Source organism: Sebastes umbrosus, chromosome 18 (assembly GCF_015220745.1).
Source record: "Sebastes umbrosus isolate fSebUmb1 chromosome 18, fSebUmb1.pri, whole genome shotgun sequence".
NCBI lineage: Eukaryota > Metazoa > Chordata > Actinopteri > Perciformes > Sebastidae > Sebastes > Sebastes umbrosus.
The window spans coordinates 10178501-10197782 of record NC_051286.1 but is presented as its reverse complement, the minus strand read 5'-3'; the positions used below and the strand labels follow the sequence as shown (position 1 = coordinate 10197782).

Here is a 19282-nt window from a genome sequence, read left to right as displayed (position 1 = left end):
TCTGCATTATATTCACTTTTATTAATAGTCCTGTATCACAGCTGTTACCCTGCACTATATTCAGTTTTAATAGTTTTCTTCATCTCCTTGTATTTTTATATCTGGTATATTTTTTTGTACTTTGCACTACTAACTTTTTTACTGCCTTTTTATTAACATGTTTTGCACTATGGAACTGTGATGCTGGAAACTTGAATTTCCCTCGGGATCAATAAAGATACCATCTATCTATCTATTTGATCCCTGAGCCAGAAACACAAATGTCCTCATCATGACTGTATTTTGCATGTAATTGGATGCAGGGAAAACACCATGGGTGTTGTTTTTGCATGTTCATTGGCACGATTATGCAAAACCAAATGGGTAGACATCACCCCCTAATGGTGAAAATGCATCACAGTAGATCACACTATCAAACTGTACTCTGTGATGATCAGACTTCAACATCAATGATCTTCTAAATTGACAGGATATTTTCACTGTAATCGTGTATCCATGTAAACAAAAGTAATGATACACAAAGTGGCCTCTTTTTTTTTTGTGATTCGGTCCAGATGTTGGGGGATTGTAACTTTAGACCTCTCTATTCCTCTATCATTTGTGTAAGTGGATTTCTGGTGGAGGAATAGTGAGACTGTCTTATCCCCGCCTTCACCCCCCCAGAGGAACCTAAAGGGACAGCGCTCCCTGCAGAGGCACCAGATGTGCGGCTGTTATGGTGAGCCGGAGAGAGGGGCCTTTTGTGAGGCATCAGATAAGCCCTGTTCCCAAAGCCGGCCCGGATCGGGTATCATCAGCGGGTGTACGAGGGGGCGAAACCCAAGCCCTGCGCACTGGATCGGGTTTCTGTTTACACGAGCCGTGGTCCCTGGATTCCTCCAACCAGAGCAGACCGAGGACGGCTGGAGACGAGGAGGAGAGAGGCGCTGAAACAGCCCTCCTGTCTGTCTACCTGTCTGTCTGTCTGTCTCTCTGCATGGGGTTTAGTGACCATAAGTGAAAGTTCTGCAGGAGAGAGACATTTAAGGATGCAGCAGAGCATTCTAAGCCCACATAATTTGGTAATGACATGACCAACTTTATGTCTTAAAGCCATCTGAAATAACAGTTTGTTTAGGTTTGCTGAATGCAACTCAATCCTCTCCATGTGCATGGGGTTTAGTAACCAAATGAAAGTTCTGCAGGAGAGAGAGACATTTAAGGATGCAGCAGAGAATTATAAGCCCACATAATTTGGTAATGACGTGAATTTATTGAAAGGATAGGATAGCCCCTTGAGATCTCATTTTCGAGGGGGTCCTATAGACACAAATACCAAAACAGCATTACATAACAAACTGCAAATACACAGATACAGACAGCTTGCTCACCATCTCCCACCCAGACCCCTTCATCAGCCCTCTGCTGTTATACAAGAAAGATTTGATACAATGACTATATTTAAATCAATTACATCAACATAAAGAACAATTGCAAGAGTCTGTCTTCAGTTTATATGTAGCACAAATAAACTGAGGATCATAAAGTACACACAAATTAAAAAACATGAACAGGTTGTTTTAAGATGAGAAAATAAAGATGTCCTGAAGCAACGGAAAGAGGGAATAGGATCTCAGAAAAAGAGGAAGATTATTCCAGTCTAGATGGAGCTTTGTATTGGAATGACCTGCGTCCAACTTCTTTGAAAATGATTGGGACATCTAGGACAAAAAAGGGATGTTGCATATGTCCGAGTGAATATGAAGATCTACATGGAACCAAAAACTGTTTCAAATAGGAAGGACAATTAAAATAAACATATTTGAAATTGCCTGACATGACCAACTTTATGTCCTTAAAGTCATCTGAAATAACAGTTTTGTTTAGGTTTGCTGAATGCAACTCAATCCTCTCTCCATGTTTTCATCACTAGCTTAGAAACATGATATCGTATCTGGCCTTTACCATCAAGAATAACCATGGCACCAAATGTTTACGCACGCGTAAATCCTGCCCTCAGACATGAGGTACTTTTCCCTAAGGCAAGGGGTGGCTCAGGGGACAAATGTGAACATTTCAGGTGTTTTTTTGTAATGCATTGCACACACAATATGTCACTCACACAGTCACTGATCAAACAGATGCCATTTGAGAAAGCCCCATACATTCTAGCCATGGTATCATTTCACTCATGTCTTTATTTTAAGACAAGAGTATACAGACAGTGTTTGTACTGTGTCCCCCTCAGATAAAACACAGTCTTTGCATTCCTTATGAAATGTATCTGTTGAGATTTGGGAGGGGTGGGCGCCAGGTGTTGGGTTTCATCAAATCACAGGATCCCTCCCTTCTCCTATCCGGAGAGGGCGAGAGGGCAGTGGCAAGTTACACAGAGAGAGCACCAACCAGACAGGAAGATAGACAATTTTGATTTCATAATAAAAGCAGGAAAATGTATCGCTTCAAAAGAGCAGCAAACTTTATTTAGACACAAATAATGGAGCTAAACATCCCCCCTTTTACTTTAGAAGATGTGTAGTGTTTTCTTGTGTAGCTCACATTATGAACTTTTATGAACTCTTGTAGGCAATGAATGAATGAAAGATTTTATTTTGAACATAAAAATAAATAAAAACAGATACAAAATAATAACAAACAAAACAAGAGTAATAGTGTCCGAAAAGGAGTAGGTAGAAGTAAAACTTATATTTCCCTACCCCTTTCTCACTTTTCCTTTAATAACTCATATATCATAGAATGATAATATAATATATATTTAGTTATTTTCTTTTTTTCTTATAAAGTTATGACTTTATTCTCGTAATATAATGACTTTTTTCTCGTAAAGTTATGACTTTATTCTCGTAATATTACGACTTTTTTCTCGTAAAGTTATGACTATTCTGGAAATCTCAGATGTTTTTTCCCTTAATGTGACCATAATACTCCGTAGTACATTTGCACTTTGGCCCTCACTGCATTAGACTTATATACTATATACTTAGACTATAAACTGTTACCTTCATCACAATGCTCAAATGTTTTACGGCTCCAGACAGAATTTTTTTAATTTTTTTTGCCTAAAATGGCTCTTTTAAAGGGACTGTTTGTAACTTTTTACAGGTATAAATCTACCGGGTCGGGATCCCATGCTCGCTCGCATATGCGCGCTCGTGTGTGGCTGGAGTCTCGTCCCCATCTGCCTGCCTGCTTGCCTTCACTCACACACACCGCGCGCGTTCTCGCCGTCTCGCTCCACCTCTACTAGACGTGCATGCGCGCTCACTCCACACTGCAGAAGAGTTAGTTTAGCTCTGTAAATATCTAGTGAATGTACAGTGGACGTTTGTGCAGAAATAAATGCTGCAGCTCCTCCAGACCAACAGAGGTTTTCCGTGTCTTGTGAAGTGACGGGGCTCCGCAGCAAGTAACGTTATCATCTCTGACCGGGTGCCAGTGTCTCTCTGCGGGCGCTGTCGGGAGACGACAACGTTTCTCTTCCTGCTTCAGCCCCGGCACTGACTCGCTTTTGCTGAAGCAGGAAAAGCCAACACTAGGATCAGCAGTGATTCATGGAGAGACCTTCGTCTGGTCAGCTAACATTACTGCCAAGCAGCTGAAATATAGAGTGATATTGTGGTTTTAGCTGACGTGTTTCACCTCACTGTTTTGAGCGATCCTTGTTCATGTCTATTTAGAGCGAGCACAAGCACGAGCCCGACGCTGACTTTCGTTGACTTAACGGCCACAGGTGTCGCTGTTAACAAGCATTTCTGAGAGTTACAAATAGTCCCTTTACAGTTTTTCTCAATTGTTTACACACAAATACTGGTACTTGACACACAATGACCACAACATGTAACTCATGCACCAACCCCCTGAACCAATTCTGCTAAACTACAAGCACAATTCCTGCTTTACACTCAAATTGCAGTTCTAAAACACACTTTTTTCAAAACACTACACACAATTCTCTGCATTTGGCACAATTTTCATGAAGAAAATCTCGTTTTCACAAGGAACACACTGTCATTCAAAATTCTAAAGTCAATTGCCCTACTATGCACACTGACTCATCACATGGGCAAACACCTGTCACACAGTGTTACAATTAGCAATCAGTTGATGCTTTTCATGGCTGGATTTGACATGCTAAGCGATATTTCCCCCGCTGCCTGGCCAGGGAAAACATTGCTTGTGATGTGGATGAGGTGCTGTGGCCAGACCGAAACAGAAGAGAGGATGCAGCATAGTTTTTTTTTTTACAGTAACTGTATACAGTAAATTCTTCTGTTGTTTTGTATGTAGACCACTGTATGTGCAACTTTGTGTTGGTTGGGATGTACACTGTGTACATTGTTTTTGTGGGGAAAATAAAATATATTTGTTACCGTGTATTTGTGTGTCCTGAGTATAAAAACAATATTCTAAAATATTTTACAACACACTTATGTATGTACTGTCTGTAGTAAGTGTAACTGAACAAAAAAAAGGCCTAAGTCATTATGATGAATGGAGAAGAAGTGTTTTCCATTCATCATAGTGTTTTACATTGAGCACATCAGTGTTCAACTGGTTCTTATAAATGTCTATTCATATGATGGTGTGTGTGTGTCATTTGAAAACAAAATACCATTTTGAGAAGAAATAACATTGATTTGAATGTAAAGTTTCATTTTGCAGGAGAATTGAGGGGTTTTGCCCATTGTGTGTGTGTTTTTTGATTTGTGTGTAGAGTTCTGAGAGTATGAGGCATGCTTTCAGAAAATGTGTGTAAACAATCGAGAAAAACTGTAATAGTAAAGGTTGCTGACCCCTGCTTTAGGTTGTAATTTTACTGTGAAAGTCCTAACCGGAAGCCCTGTCTGTGTCACCTGCAGGTACTTGACCGTGTTGGAGAAGAGAGAGAGCGGATTGTTCTGCTGCGGAGCCTCCAGCCCGGAGCGAGACGCATGTTCAGTTCAGCGGACTCGACTGGTGCGAAGCTCCAGATGAGGGATTCAGACGTCCGAGGGAATGACAGCCGCTGTCACCGGGAGTGACAGCTTTCACTCTGAGCTACTCCACTAAAAAAACCTCCTCCAGCTTGACACCCAACACTGATCCGGATCGGATCCAGCCAAGACCAGGACTATGCCAGAGATGGAGAAAGGGAGACCACCGGAAAATAAACGCAGCAGGAAACCTGCGCACCCAGTAAAGAGGGAGATCAACCAGGAGATGAAGGTGAGACTTTGTGTGACACTTTTTTATTTTTTTATTAAGTGAGACATTGTTGTTGACTGAGAGATAAACTTCTGGACGCGCACAACGTCTTATTTCTAGAGAGAGAGAGAAGTGCGCACAGATCAATGCTGGGAATAATCACACACACATAATCTGTTTTCTGTGAATGCTCTCCTTGTGTCTCCTTTTACGCACAAAGTCATGGAGATAGTTGTTTTTTCTTTTGCAGATTTAGAAAAACAAAATCACAGGGATCTTCAAAGTTTGCACCATTTGGAGGAATCATAATAAACATATCTTTATAAATATAAACTCAAAATGTCACACACACAGAGACACAGAGCGTTTTTAATTATAGATGTTGTATGGATAATAAGAGTAGTTTGGTCTTTGCCTGCAGATTTAGAAAAAAAAATCACTGGGATCTTCAAAGTTTGCACCATTTTGGAGGAATCATAATAAACATATCTTATAAATATAAACTCAAAATGTCACACACTTTTAATTATAGATGTTCTTAGTGGATAATAAGAGTATAGTTTGGCCTCTGCCATGTCAGGCCAGCTGTGGCCGGACGCGCACACCAGTAATGTCCAGTGGAGATCCAGATGTGCGTCACTTCTTCCTCGCTCTCTCACACACTTGCTGTACCACAGAGGCTTGCCCTCATGCCTACCAAAAGAGAGAGGGCATTTATATCCTTTAAATAGCCCTACCTCAGCCTTACACTGGGAAAAAAAACACTAAAGTCACACAATTTTTAAAGGATGTAAATATCACCAAAATAAAAGTTCCTATTCAGAGATAATGTTCATTAAGAGAATCTCTCCTCTGTTACTTGCTTTTAAAGGACAGTCACAGTTAAATCACAGTAACAGACATGACTCCCTCCCAGAGCCTATTACTGCATGGAAACTAATCCCCGGATAGTCTGCTTTGTTTGGGTTTGGACGCTGGCTATTTGAGAGTGTTGACTGTGTGCTGGTAAGGGATATCTGAAGCTCCCTTCAAGCAGGAGCTCAGAAAATCTAAAAAGACAAGTTTTTTTCTTCCACGGGGGAGGAGATCCTTCTGGCCTTTTCGTGAGAGAGAGAGAGAGGAAATGTGTTCTTTTTTGTTGTAAGTGGTTTGGATTGTAGCGTTTGATATCCAGGGGAGGTGTAGAGTTACAACTTAACTAATTTTAATCAAAACATGTGAAACGCTATCCCCCCCGCTTGATGCGAGAGCCCTGCCTGGGCTGAATCTCAGGGTCGGCCCCGGTTTGTTGCCTTTGGCTGCAACCCTCTCTGCGGTTTGGGATATGGCTTGTCACTCTCACAAAGCAGATGTTTGTCTGAACTGCCAAAAAGAAACAAAAACAACATTGTGGGAAGTGGAGGGGTTGGGTGAAAAAAAAAGAGAAAAATTGCCCCGTCTTTCATTAGCAAGAAAACAGAAAGAGGAAATGACACTGAGCTGCATATGGGAGAGGATATCCAACTTTATGGGAAACATAAAATCAAAGAGATGTGCACCTTTAAAATGAGTCAAAAAGGGGCAAAGGAGAGGGTGAGAGAAAAAAAAAGACAGACAGGAAGGCAGGCAAACTGATTTCCAGCTCAGCTGAGGTCCAGCCTGTAGTGTTGTCTCTGTAATACATCTGTTTCAACACCACATTCGGACCTACTCCCTCCACGTCAGACCCGAGCGCAGCACCAGACACCGGATACTTGACTTTAATCATCGTTAGGCATATTTAGCTGGATATGATACCACTGCTTGCACTCAACCCACACACTCTCTCCCAGACACACACACACAGCAGAAAAGTGAGCAAGCGAAGGGAGAGATCCATTTCTCTGAGGCCCTAGAGCAGAGCAGAGGTCGGAGTGAGGAAAGCAAGGGGAAAGAATGTGCAGTCAGTACTACAGCACTACAACACCACCACAGCAGACTGAGGCTGTGCTGGAAAAGGGTGAAACCTGAGAGGCAGGGCTGTGTCGGGTGTCAGGGCTGGAAGGTGCAGGGGCGGAGGGGAGGATGGTGAAGATGGGAGAGAGAAAGAGAGGCGAGGGGAGGGACAGGGCAGGCTGGGGAAAAGAGAGAGAGAGAGAGTGTGGTGGACACTGGAGAGAGAAGAAGGGAGAGAGGAGTGGGGCATTTCCGAGAACCGTGGGACCTCGCTGTGGTGTAGGGTGTCCCGCTCTGATTTCTGCCCGTTCCGGATCAGGTTTCTCCTCCAATCCGGTTCTCCCAAAAGCCACAGAGAGAGGTGGGTGGATAAAGAGAGAGACCTTTGTGTTTTTTATTTTTTTTTTTCATCTGGTCGTAATAAAAAAAAAGTGGGACCACACATCCCATCTGTGGGGAACAGTTTTCTTTTCTCCCTCTTTTTTTCCAATTAAAAGAGATAAACAAAAGGGATGATTCATAGATTTCACACTGGTGTTAGGTTTTAAACCTTTCCGTCTCCGATTTAGCAAGAGTAAACAACTCGAATACATCATGGAAAAAAGCGTCATACTGTACTCCACTGTGCCCGTATTCGTTTCCCCCAAACTGGGCCGGGGCTGAGAAAGAATCCCTCGCATTGATTCAGAGTAGGAAGGTCTGATTATGTTTAACGTAGGATAAAAAGTTCCACTAACAACCTTAAGATGTACTCTCACAATTTCCCCATTCGCAGGCTGGGCCATGGCTCAGTTACCCTATCCCTTTACATGGAGCGTTAATCAGTGATTTTCTTCTGCTCTTGTTTTTTCTCATGCAGACGTTTGCAGAAAGCACCATGAACGAGCTGCTGGGGTGGTACGGCTACGACAAGGTTGACCTCAGAGACTCGGAGGCCAACGAGATCAGGAACTACAGAGAGAGGCGTCAGCATGTGTCTGTGCTAAAAGGTGAGGGCAGGTGTTCGAAAGTTCACTCCTAGAACAGTCTTCTTGGATTTACACTAACAGGTTGGGCAGGTTTTCAGTGCAGACATTGAGTCACTGTTCAAATTTGCTCGACATAATCTCCTGTAGTTATCGAGTTTCATTCATTCAGATACATCTATTGTACGACTGTGCTGAGAATCAGTGTAGGGCATTGTTATGGGCGCTAAAGTTATTACAGTATCATGTCAGCCACACACTGTGGGTTTACGCTATTGTATTACATGAAATGATATTATATTATGTCTGTCTTTCAGAGAATTCATTGCCAAAACTCAAGAGCCTGGACACCAAAGTCGGCCAGTCGGTCCTCGCCATGAAGAGCGGAGAGAGAGAGTCCTCCAGTGTCCCCTCCTCTTCACCCTCCTCTTCCTCAACCTGTTCGTCCCTGACCACCTCCAAGGAGCACAAGAGTGCCCCCGTCATTGTACCCCTTATAAAGCCATCAGCAGGTAGTGGGCTACCGCACTACACTATCAAGTGATGTCATTTTATCTTATAGTGTCGCTTCCCCCAGATTCACACATAATACATGACTAGTATTATGTTTATATGTGAAAAGTCAGGGTGCAGGATCAGCAGTGTGGATAGGGCAAAATTTGCTCATGGCTCCTGAACATCCATAGAAGCCCTGTAAACGGTTCAAATGATAGTTTTTGTTTTATTTATTGCCCTTGTAGAGATCAAAACTGTTACATATAGTAGTAATATACTAAATAATAGCAAAATATTGTATATAAAAGGGATAGAAACGATGTTGCTGTCACATCACAAGCCAGCTCAAGAGGACTCGGCTCAGTTAATCTGAACAATTTGATGTTGATACTCTATAGCAGTAACACATTTTCAGTTGTTTTGACTGTGTGCTCCAGCATATTGGGTCTAAAATGAAACTGATTAAAATAGACATGTCCTTATTTTGAGTATTATCAGGGTGAGCAGTGTAGGAATTGTAAACCTGGCATTGTCCTGTACAGTATAAAAAGGGCTACAGTTCTTACACTAAACGCTCAGTGTTGATGAAAAAAAAAAATTCCAAACATAAAATGAAAGTCAGCTCTTCATTGTTTCTTTTCAATGTGCCGGAATAGAGAGTCAAAACCATTCAAACTGTGTCACTGTCCATGTACCTACGGACCGCACAAAGCAGTGGTTCACATCATAAGACATAACAGGGGTGCAGCAGGTTCCTCTGGCCTCCCTGAAAGATGATGCCCCCATGACTTCTTAGATTAATTGACAGTTTTGGAAGCCATCCAGCTGTAGGCCAAGATCCTCTAACATACTGACATTATTCAAACATGTACTTGATCAGATAAGTGGCTAAAAGGTCAGTTCCTGGTAAAAAAAAAAGAGCACAGCTGACTCATGTCTCTTGGTGAGATTAAATAATGACACAGTACTTAGCTTTTGCTGTTCACAGATATTGAGAAGTAAAGACTTCTAATATGGCTGTTGAAATACTCAACACCAGTCTCACCCTTCAAAGATCTTCTACTAAATAGAGCTGCAACGATTAATCCATTAGTTGTCGACTCTTAATCGCCAACTATTTTTATAATCGATTAATCGGTTTGAGAAAAAAAAAGTCAAAATTCTCTGGTTCCAGCTTCTTAAATGTGAATATGTTCTGGTTTCTTTACTCCCCTATGACAGTAAACTGAATATCTTGGAGGTGTGGACAAAACAAGACATTTGAGGACGTCATCTTGGACTTTGGGAAACACTGATTGACCATTTTCTGACATTTTATAAACCAAACAACTCAACGATTAATCAAGAAAACAATCAACAAATTAATCAACAGTGAAAATAACAGTTCGTTGTAGCCCTACTTCTAAACCCAACAGCCACACACACACCTCTGTTTTAGCAAAGCTGGGTAGTAAAACATTTGCAAACTGCACTCATTAACTGACTTCAAATGTTTGTTTCTGCTTTTCCCCTGCAGTGGAAGATGTGCAGAATGTGCAGATAGTGTGCGTTTGGTGCCAGAAGGAAGGGGTGAAACGCTACTCTCTATGTATGGGCTCGGAGCTCAAGAGCTTCTGCAGTGAGAAGTGTTTCGCCGCCTGCAGACGAGCCTACTTCAAACGCAATAAGGTTAGTGGTAAACGGAAAATGTATGCAGTACATATCAAGATTCAAGATGTTTATTGTCATGCCGGATATACAAGTACAATCGTGTGAAAAGTTATATTACAATAATAAAAGGAAATACTGTACTGTGCTTGTACAAAGGCATATTAAGAACATATATATACAGTATAAGAGGCAGTGAGATAAATATCAGCATCACTGTTGGTGGTCATGAACATTTAGGTAGGGCTTGTTGGTGAGATGCTGAAAACCCCGATATCTATCTGGTGATGAATGATCTGTAGATTTGAGTTCAGTAGATTCTCCCACACAAATGCACATATATGTTATATGGACAGAGTTCGCGCCACTCTCCATACACAGGAGACCCAGTGCATCATCTGGCAGGTAAACAGACCTTCAGAAACAGATACTCCTGATCCTGTGAGGTCATACCTGATGGATTCATTTATAGGGTTCGTAAAAAGGGAGGATTTCTGAGAACACACTTTCTAGTTATTGTGGAGGACCCAGTTTAGGAATGGAAGGAGGGAGGTCAAAGTTTGTAGAGGACACTTAGTATCAGTTTCGCATTAATGGAGGAGGGGCCGGCCATTAAGTGGCTCTGGTCCGGAGGACAGGAAAGCTACAGCTATGGAGAACCGCTCTGGTGCACATTGCCGTGATTTTTCACCTTCCATTACGATACGGATATACCCTCTTTAGAGGTGCGGTGTGACAAGCAGCTGTATCGCCTTTCGCCCTCACTGTTGTTTATACTGTGGAGGGTTCATTCACACGACAACAGAGACAAAAAGGAGGGCCGGACAGCATCTGCGTGCTACAATCCTTCTAGTTTTTCGGAGGCGTGGAGGGAAAGCGTTGCCGTTGGCTTGTTGCTGCTTGTCTGAGAGGAAGGCCAGGAGGCCTGGGGCGAGGTGTCCACTTTCAGTGCATACCTTACCTTCAGCTGCCTCATGTTTCGTAACTCAACACGACTCAGTGGGTTACAGAGATGGGGGAGCACTCAGATCGGCAGCAGATCAGCTTACATGAATCAAGAGGTCTTTCCTATATTAATACGGGCAAGGCCATTAATAATATGACAATACATCACCTGCATTATCTCCTTACTCGGTTGTAGAATCGTATCTGTTTCACGACACAGTGATTCCCCCTTTGTTGTACTGACCTTTAGGGTTTGGTGCCATGTATGAAGTTCAAACTGCCTCTAACCTCGATGACAAGGCGATTCATTCGGAGCTATTTTCTGCACTTGTTATGTAAGAAGCTCAAATTCGATTTAATGACCACAGAATGATTCCAGTGTAGCGACCGCAGCTACGTCACCATGAGTTAGAGAGTGAATCCATCAAAAGTAGGTTGAGCTCAGGTCTGACAAACTGCTTCACAGTGGTTCATGTCACACTGTGGTTTTTCCCCTGTCAGGCCAGAGATGAAGACCTCCATGGTGAGAGATCCCCTCAGCACCCCCATACGGAGGACTCGCCCAGACTGGTGTTAAAGATAAACAGCAACGTCAGAGTAAGAGGACACTATCGATGTAGCTTTTGTTTCCCATGTAAAGTATTATTATGATATAAAATTACAAGAAAAAACTGCATATTTGTACAAGTGTCCAGCTCGGATCATGTCACTTCAATGACCCTCCACAGTCTCTCTCCCCTGTGCCACAGGTGTGCGACTGGTGCAAGCATGTCCGTCACACTAAAGAATACCTGGACTTCGGCTCTGGCGAGGAGCGACTCCAGTTCTGCAGCACCAAGTGTCTGAATCAGTACAAGATGGACGTTTTCTACCGAGAGGCCCGCGCGGCTCTCACCAGCTCCAGCCCGAGCAGAACCAGCCAGGAGGGGAGGGCGGACGCCATCGTGGCCGGGCAAAAGCTACTCACTCCTGAGTCTTGGAGCGGCAGTAGCGGCGCCGGAGAAGCCCGTCATAGAAACCTTTCCCCCAGAGGACCTACGCCAATCCACGGATCGGCAGAATCCACCTCCATGTCCCCCTCAGAGGCATCCTCTTCTAATTCCAAGATCCCCGTCTCTGGGCTGAGGACAATGGAGAGACCCATCCAGCCTCCTCCCCCTGCTGTGGAGGTATCACCCCACCCTGCTCCCCTTCATCCTCAACATCACCCTCGCCCCCATTTGGAACATCAGCACATACCTCAAATGCACATGCCCTTTATCAGACCTCCTCTTCATGCTCAGGGCTTAAAAAGCCCCCACGCCAACCCTCCTAGACACCCGGGCCCCCCTTCAAGCCCTATCCACAGACCGCCTCACTCTCCTCACCTGCAGCACCCGACCTCTTCCATGAACCCCCCTGGGATGATGCATCCCTTCCCGGGAGCCTACTTCCCTGGCTTGCACTCCCCTCCTCTGAACATGATGCAAAGAGGTCCTGTCCCAATGCACCACATGATGAACTATGGTATTCCTTCCTTTAGCCCTCTTCTGCCCCACCCTACTATCTTGGTGCCTTATCCCATCATTGTTCCCCTACCGGTTCCCATACCCATTCCTATCCCCATTCCAATCCCTGCTAAGGCACCCGTAGAAACTCCAAGTCACAGTGGTGTTATCCAGCCGGTGCCAGATGGGGTAGACCGGGGTAGGTCCAGGGCTACTAAGCCGCCATCTCCAGGGATCTCTGATGGGGACTGCAGATTGGGAGCTAACAAATTGGTTGGATCTCAAGGTCTCCCTTCACCAAACACAGATTGGGTTAAATCGGAGAGGCCATTCCCGTCCCCAACATCCACACCCCACAGTGGAGCGTCCTCTCCCAGAACGCAGTACAACGAATCCCCCCGCCCAGCCTCAGGGTCAGAGGGGCTGATAGACTATAAGCCGCAGCAACAGCAGCAGCAGTCAGAGCGACAAGTCATCCAAAGGGTTCTTCAAAGGACCCAAGTGAAGCCCAGTGCCAATGGAGTGGTGGACCTATCAGGGCTGGGAGAGTCAGGAACTGGGCAGGGTACCAGATCAGGGCTCCACAACATCATCAGACCCACCCCTCCTCTACCACAGTCCCCTTCACATGACACTGTCTACCACCTCCAGGACTCCCACACTCCTCCGCCTTCACACAGCCCCGCAGGGAGCAGCCATCCGTACGACGCCACATCCTCCGCCCCGAGTCCAAACGAGATGTCCTCCTCGTCCACACCCGCCAGTCCGGACTCCCCCCTATCCCAGAGAGTACAAGCGCCGCCCCCCGACCCGGCGCTCAGCGAGCTGGAGGCCATCAAAGAGAACAAGTGCTCTGTCGTTGGCCCGGCACTGGTCGAGGGCCCAGTCAGTCAGTCAGAAGAGCCCTTAGCGGTAATCGGGGAGGTGGGAGAGGACCCCCATGTTCCTGATGAGGACCATGCCTATGCTCTGCCCACAGCGCCAAAGACAGGTGGGACCACCGCCCCGCTGCTCTTGCCCAAACTCAGGGACAAGGGTAGCCTGCGGAGCCCTGCTAACATGCCCAGTACTGGAGACATGGAGCCACCGCTGAAGAGGCGATGCCTACGAATCCGTGATCAGAATAAGTAGAGGATGGAGGTGAGAGATTCTGTTACAAGGAAAGTATAGATAGCATTGCTTTCACTAGCAGTTCCACCTGATATTACTGAGTAATGTCAAGTAGCCCATGGGTGGGATTTTACTGCATGTCAGAGATCGTCAGGTACATTTAAGAGTATACCAAGTTAAGCTTTCTAAATCCCACTGCATTGTTCTGTGTGTCAAACCCCCACCCACGTGGCATTCTGCATTGGTTAAATTAAAAACCGGCAATTATTTTTAAACACCGTTCGACCAGGGATTGGAAAATGCGCGCGTACATACACACATTTGCACACACAGCGGGCGAGCTTAATCACAGGTCTCGCAGTATGCTCATGGTCACTAAACAGCATGGCGCCAAAGAGAGAGAATCCCAGTAACCTGGCACTCCTCTGGGCTCTAAGGTTACAACAGAGGAAGGAGGTGGAGGGCACAGACAGCGAGAGTCACTTTGAAAGGCGATCGCTTCACCACAACCTGACAGTCACAATGCTTTGTTTGCATGGCAGCCTCAGTTTTGTAGGCTCCATTTTGCCAAGAGAGTGTCTCCTTAAGAGGGATGGATAGATTTCTACATTTAAGCTGATGCTTTTATCCAGGGGGAGTTTGACGAGAAGGTGGTAGGTGAAGGACACATGGCTGCTGCTTAAATCAAAAACCGTGACCTTGAGGTTCTGGGATGGTCCGTCCAACCTGGCACCCAGACAGACAGACAGACAGACGCATCGAGTGAAGTGTGACCCCAAAGTTTGCTTCTTGCAGTGCGAATGGTGAGGCGTGTTTCTGAGGTCGCCGTAGAGACAGAGGTGATTGTCAGGCAGACTATAAGGCGCTGCGAATATGAGAGCCAGCCCTCAGCTGCGATAGAGCTCTGGGGCTTCACGAGAAAACACAGGGGCAGAACCGGAGCGTTTTCGATTACGCATGTCATAATGACACCCTGTTCTGGCTTCGTCTCACTCTCCCGAGTTTAGCACTCTCCTCCAATCCTTTTCCTCCCTTTCACTCACCACCGCTGTCCCCTGCCAACCAGATGTTGATGTTAGCAGAAAATCCTCCTTACTTTGGACCAATCAAAGGACCTCTTGATTTGCCTGACTGGTAGTCCAAATGGCTGTAACACCACCCGTCGTCCTCGCCATAACCAGATCATGTTACCGTTTTACTGTATGTCCTGAGATTAAATCTGCTGATATTACAGAGCTGGTTTTAGATTTCACCTGGCCTGCTTTTCCCTCCATTTTCCTCTCCACGGGTCAGCGCAGAATTAATAGAGAAAGCCCAACATCAACCTTTTATCTTACACCCCAGATGTGTCCAAGTTACAAGGTTCCCTTTCACCAAATGAGTTCCCACCTTTACTCTTTGTCGTTTGTTGTGGTTCCATGCGTCCCCTTAGTAACCAATACATATGAAATCACAGCGTGCTGCCTGTGTCGTGCAGACGGATTTATGGCCCTGCGTTGTGTGTAATGGGAGCTGGCTGCCGCATGCGAACGACTTTAGCTCGCCACCTCTGTGCTCTGAGCCCAACATTGCTGTCCTGTTCTATTGTCTCCACTGCTAAAAGTCTTTTTAAAATAATATCCCACTCTGACAGGATCAGCAGCCAAGTGAAGGATTTCACCTCAGGAAACAGCCCGTTTTTTTTTTCGTCTCAGTTTTCCCCCTGTCTTTATTTGGGATATTTTATAGCCCCGTGTAATCCGATCCCACCACATGGGTATTCGCTGAGCGTTTGAAACTAAAACGCAATGGGACAGAGGGAGTACAGAACCCTGGTTTGGCCCTTACATGAGAGTGTGTGCGCGTCTGTTTACGTTTATAATATGTGTGTGTTTGAATGAATGTCTGTGTAAGAGTGTGAGAGAGAAAGAGGCCAGATGTTCTTGGTTTGATAGTGCCCCGTGCGACAGCGTTGACACGACTAAAAGCCTCGGCGTTCATGTAGAATAGGTGGATTAAAGGAATGAGTGTCCGGAGCGGGAGGGGTTGATATAAGATATCCTAGAAATGGCTATTAGAATCAGCCCGGAATCTATAACATCTCACCACTCCTTCTTTTTCTGTTTTTTTTTCACTCTCTCCACCTAATGAACAGACTCCCTGTTTAACACTGTATGGCGGTGCCAGATTCAGTGCCACGCCCTCTTGTGGACGACGCCAGCGCTAACACCCTCCAGCCTGTCCCTCAGCCCACCAGAGTGTTGCTCTGCCTGTAGACCAGCAGGGTGCCAACCCGGGAAGACGTCCAGATGGCCATATTATCACAAGTCAACGTCGGGGGGGAGAACACAACACAATCACACATTTTGTCTTGGACCAAAGAGTATTGCTGGTGTTATGTTGTGTTCAGGGAGCGTTTGATACGGAGCATCTCAGATCTTCCCCCCCCTTGTCTGCCCTAAAGTGTCTCTGTGTGTGTGTTTGTGTGGCTGCCCAGATGCGCCTCCTCCTCCTCCTCCTCCTCCTCCTCTTCCTCCTCCTCCTCGCTCCACACAGCAGACAGGGCTCTGATCAGCCTTGTGTGGTCTTCTCAGATGGAGCCTGAACATGATCTCTTTCCAGGGGAAACGGTTTGTTTTCCCTGCCCGGCTCGCACAAAGAGCCACATTGTTCCTCTCCCCATATCCCACGCTGACTCCCCACTCCAGGTTTTGGGTTACCTGGCCGACGGGGGCTCAGACTTCAGGAGCTTTTTTTTTTTTTTTTATATATTTTTTTGACCGACAGCCAGGAATATAGTATGCCCTTCTCCCCTCCGCCTCGCCGCCCAATCTAAATACGGTACACGGTAACACACTCGTTCTGAGGCTCGATTTCCTCACAACTGATTGCTTGTGATTCCCCACTCTGCTCACATCCTTCAAAGGGAGGAGAGGAGATTAAGACTTTATCATCGGGCAGTTTATACACTGTGTGGAGAGACGACTCTCCACAATCTCTGAGGAGAAAGGATGCTCCCTCAGCCTCCTCTAAAACAAAGTAATAAAACTACATATGAGTGGACACCTACTGATATACAGTAGCTGAGATGGTCTGTGAACACTTAAGATGACGCTGGCCCCTCACCTTTCACCCGATCTGCCAATTCGAATCACTTTTAGCACCAAGTGCCATGCTTGTTTGCTTTAGCGCCCTCAACATTCATGGCACATGACAGTTTTGTTTTTTGTTTTTTATGTCACTGGCTCTGATCAGAAGATTCTAAAAAAAATCAGGCTGGTAATATTACCAAATGTGGTATTATACTCAACCATCAAATGCTGTAGTGTGCAGCGATCAGTATTACAGTTCCCTCTATAGGGGATACCTGATGAGATTTGATCCACATAGATCACTTTGTCAACACTTGTCCCATTGTAAAAGTTCAGTTTTTCTTGTTACACAGATACTATTTGATGTTATATTAACTTATGGATGATGCATCTGTAGATTTTCACAAAAAAATATGCTTTATTTCATTTGTTTTTTCTTTGATGATTGTATTTTGTGAGTGCCGAAGCTCTTATTAAATCCCCCCCTCGTCTTTATGTTTGTATACTGTATCCCCACTAGAGAGCAGTGTTTGACTGTGTAACTTTGCACCTGCCCTTAGTTGACAAGAAAGCACCAGGAGGCCCATAGGCAGCCTGCTGAGACCCATATGAGTACACAGAACATAACACCGCACTCAGTGCCAGCTGACTGATATCCGATGCCAAGTGGATAGCTTTTTCTCCACATCTCGCTGCCATTATTTTCTCTTTACGTCCTAATTATTGTTCACCATTACAGCAGTGTCAAGAAGACCCAGGGTCTTCTTGATGAAGAGTTCAACAGTCCCCTGGGATGAGTAGTCATCATGGCTTACTCCTAGAATAACTCCAAATGTGACCCACCCCTGCCATCATTCCAAAACTACATGAGTTTGTATGTGTGTGTGTGTGTGTCCCCACTCATTCCAGTCTACATCTTCACCACAGGTCATGCCATTACGTTAGAGTCATCCTCAGCTGGCCAGGGGGACTTTGGTCAGTGATGACATCACTCCACGCAAATAGCCGTGGTGTCAACAAGTGGTCCTCTGCTCTGACGCCAGAGGCCAAAAAAAGACGTTGTTTTAAAGAGACTGCCATTATTGGTTTTTATTGCACATTTTATTAATCATTGCCATTTACTGACCTGATACAGTATATGTGTGTTAATCCAATGTTTGGACAAAAAAAAAAAAAAATACTTGTGTGTCAGAAATGTTGTTGCCTGAAATTCATTGGTACTTTCTGACCTCCCCAGTCACAACATTTAGCCCATTTTGTCTGAATAGATTATTCACAGATTGTTTGTATTTGAATATAGATTCAGTAACCGAGAGCTTTGGCGGAGACTTCTTTGTAAAGTAAAATAAATAAAAGTTATTCTAAGAGCAAGAAAATGTGGTGTTTTTCACAGTTTTTTTTTTACCATTTTTATTATTTATTTATTTTATTTTAGTACTTGAATTTTGTTTTATTTAATTCTTATTATATATCATTCTTATTCCTAATTATCCAGGTTTTTGAGGTGTAGTTCTGCTACCACACTGTGAACCCTGTAAACTTCTATTTTTAGTGCCAGCGTGTCTGTGAAGCAGTGCATCAGCATTCCTAAAATACTGGAAGTTGGTCGAGGCCCTGAGCTGTGACGGTAAACTGATCAATGAGATAAGAGAGCAGGAATTCCTGCTTGGTGAGGGGCTGGATGGGAGCAGTGATTGGATGGAGTCAGGAGGCCAGTGGTGACCCGGCCTGGGGCCACTTTCCTGGGTAAGATAGAAACCTACTGCTGCTGGACAGAGTCCCCAGTTCACTATCAACAGGAAAAGGGAACAGATATTGGACTCATGGTTGTCAAGTCACCTGGGCTACATCTAGGCAGCATAGAACCGGATGTAAGGTTCTGCCTTCAAAATAAAAGCATGAATCAATCTTACTGTACCAATGAGATCATGCTGTATTGTGGCAGCATTGTGTTTTGTTATTATTTTATTATTTCTGTGGGATTTTTTCAATTTTTCTTTTTCAATTTCAGATCACATTAACAAAATGAGTCTAATTTCAAAAAGTTTTAAAGTTGTATTTATATAACACATTTCTTACAGAATGGGGCAGATCTACAATGTGCTTCACAATTGATGTAAAATACACATAAAACAAAAATAGGAAAATGGGGGGAAAAAAAAGCAGAAAAATATTTTTTTGAAAGAAAGTATATAAATAAACTTAAAAGAATAATAGAAATAATAAAAGAATGAAAGAAATAATACACAAATAAAAGAAATAATACAAAAATAAATGAAATAATGAAAGAAATAGTAAAAAATAAAAGAAAATAATAAAATAATGAAAGAAATAATAACAAATAAAAGAATGAAAAGAAATACAAAATAAAAGAAATAATAAAGGTATGAAAGAAATAATGAAAAAATAAATAATAAATAAACTACATAATTAATTTGTGTTTGAACGTTTACTTTCAACCCAA

General features: G+C 44.1%; 1 protein-coding gene across 2 annotated transcripts; it reads left to right on the top strand.

The window, feature by feature from the left end:
• Positions 1–4878: 4878 nt before the first annotated feature.
• Positions 4879–18183, top strand: LOC119477107 (sine oculis-binding protein homolog). Of its 2 annotated transcripts, none has more exons than XM_037750979.1 (7): positions 4879–5205; positions 7958–8087; positions 8381–8575; positions 10075–10226; positions 11652–11747; positions 11900–13777; positions 15882–18183. In XM_037750979.1, exons 1-6 carry the CDS (start codon positions 5113–5115, stop codon positions 13766–13768), a joined length of 2535 nt encoding a protein of 844 aa, XP_037606907.1. In that variant the 5' UTR covers positions 4879–5112; the 3' UTR covers positions 13769–13777; positions 15882–18183. The 2 variants fall into 2 exon arrangements, with proteins under 2 accessions (XP_037606907.1, XP_037606906.1); XM_037750978.1 differs by having other exon boundaries at positions 11879–13777.
• The last annotated feature ends 1099 nt before the right edge of the window (positions 18184–19282 follow it).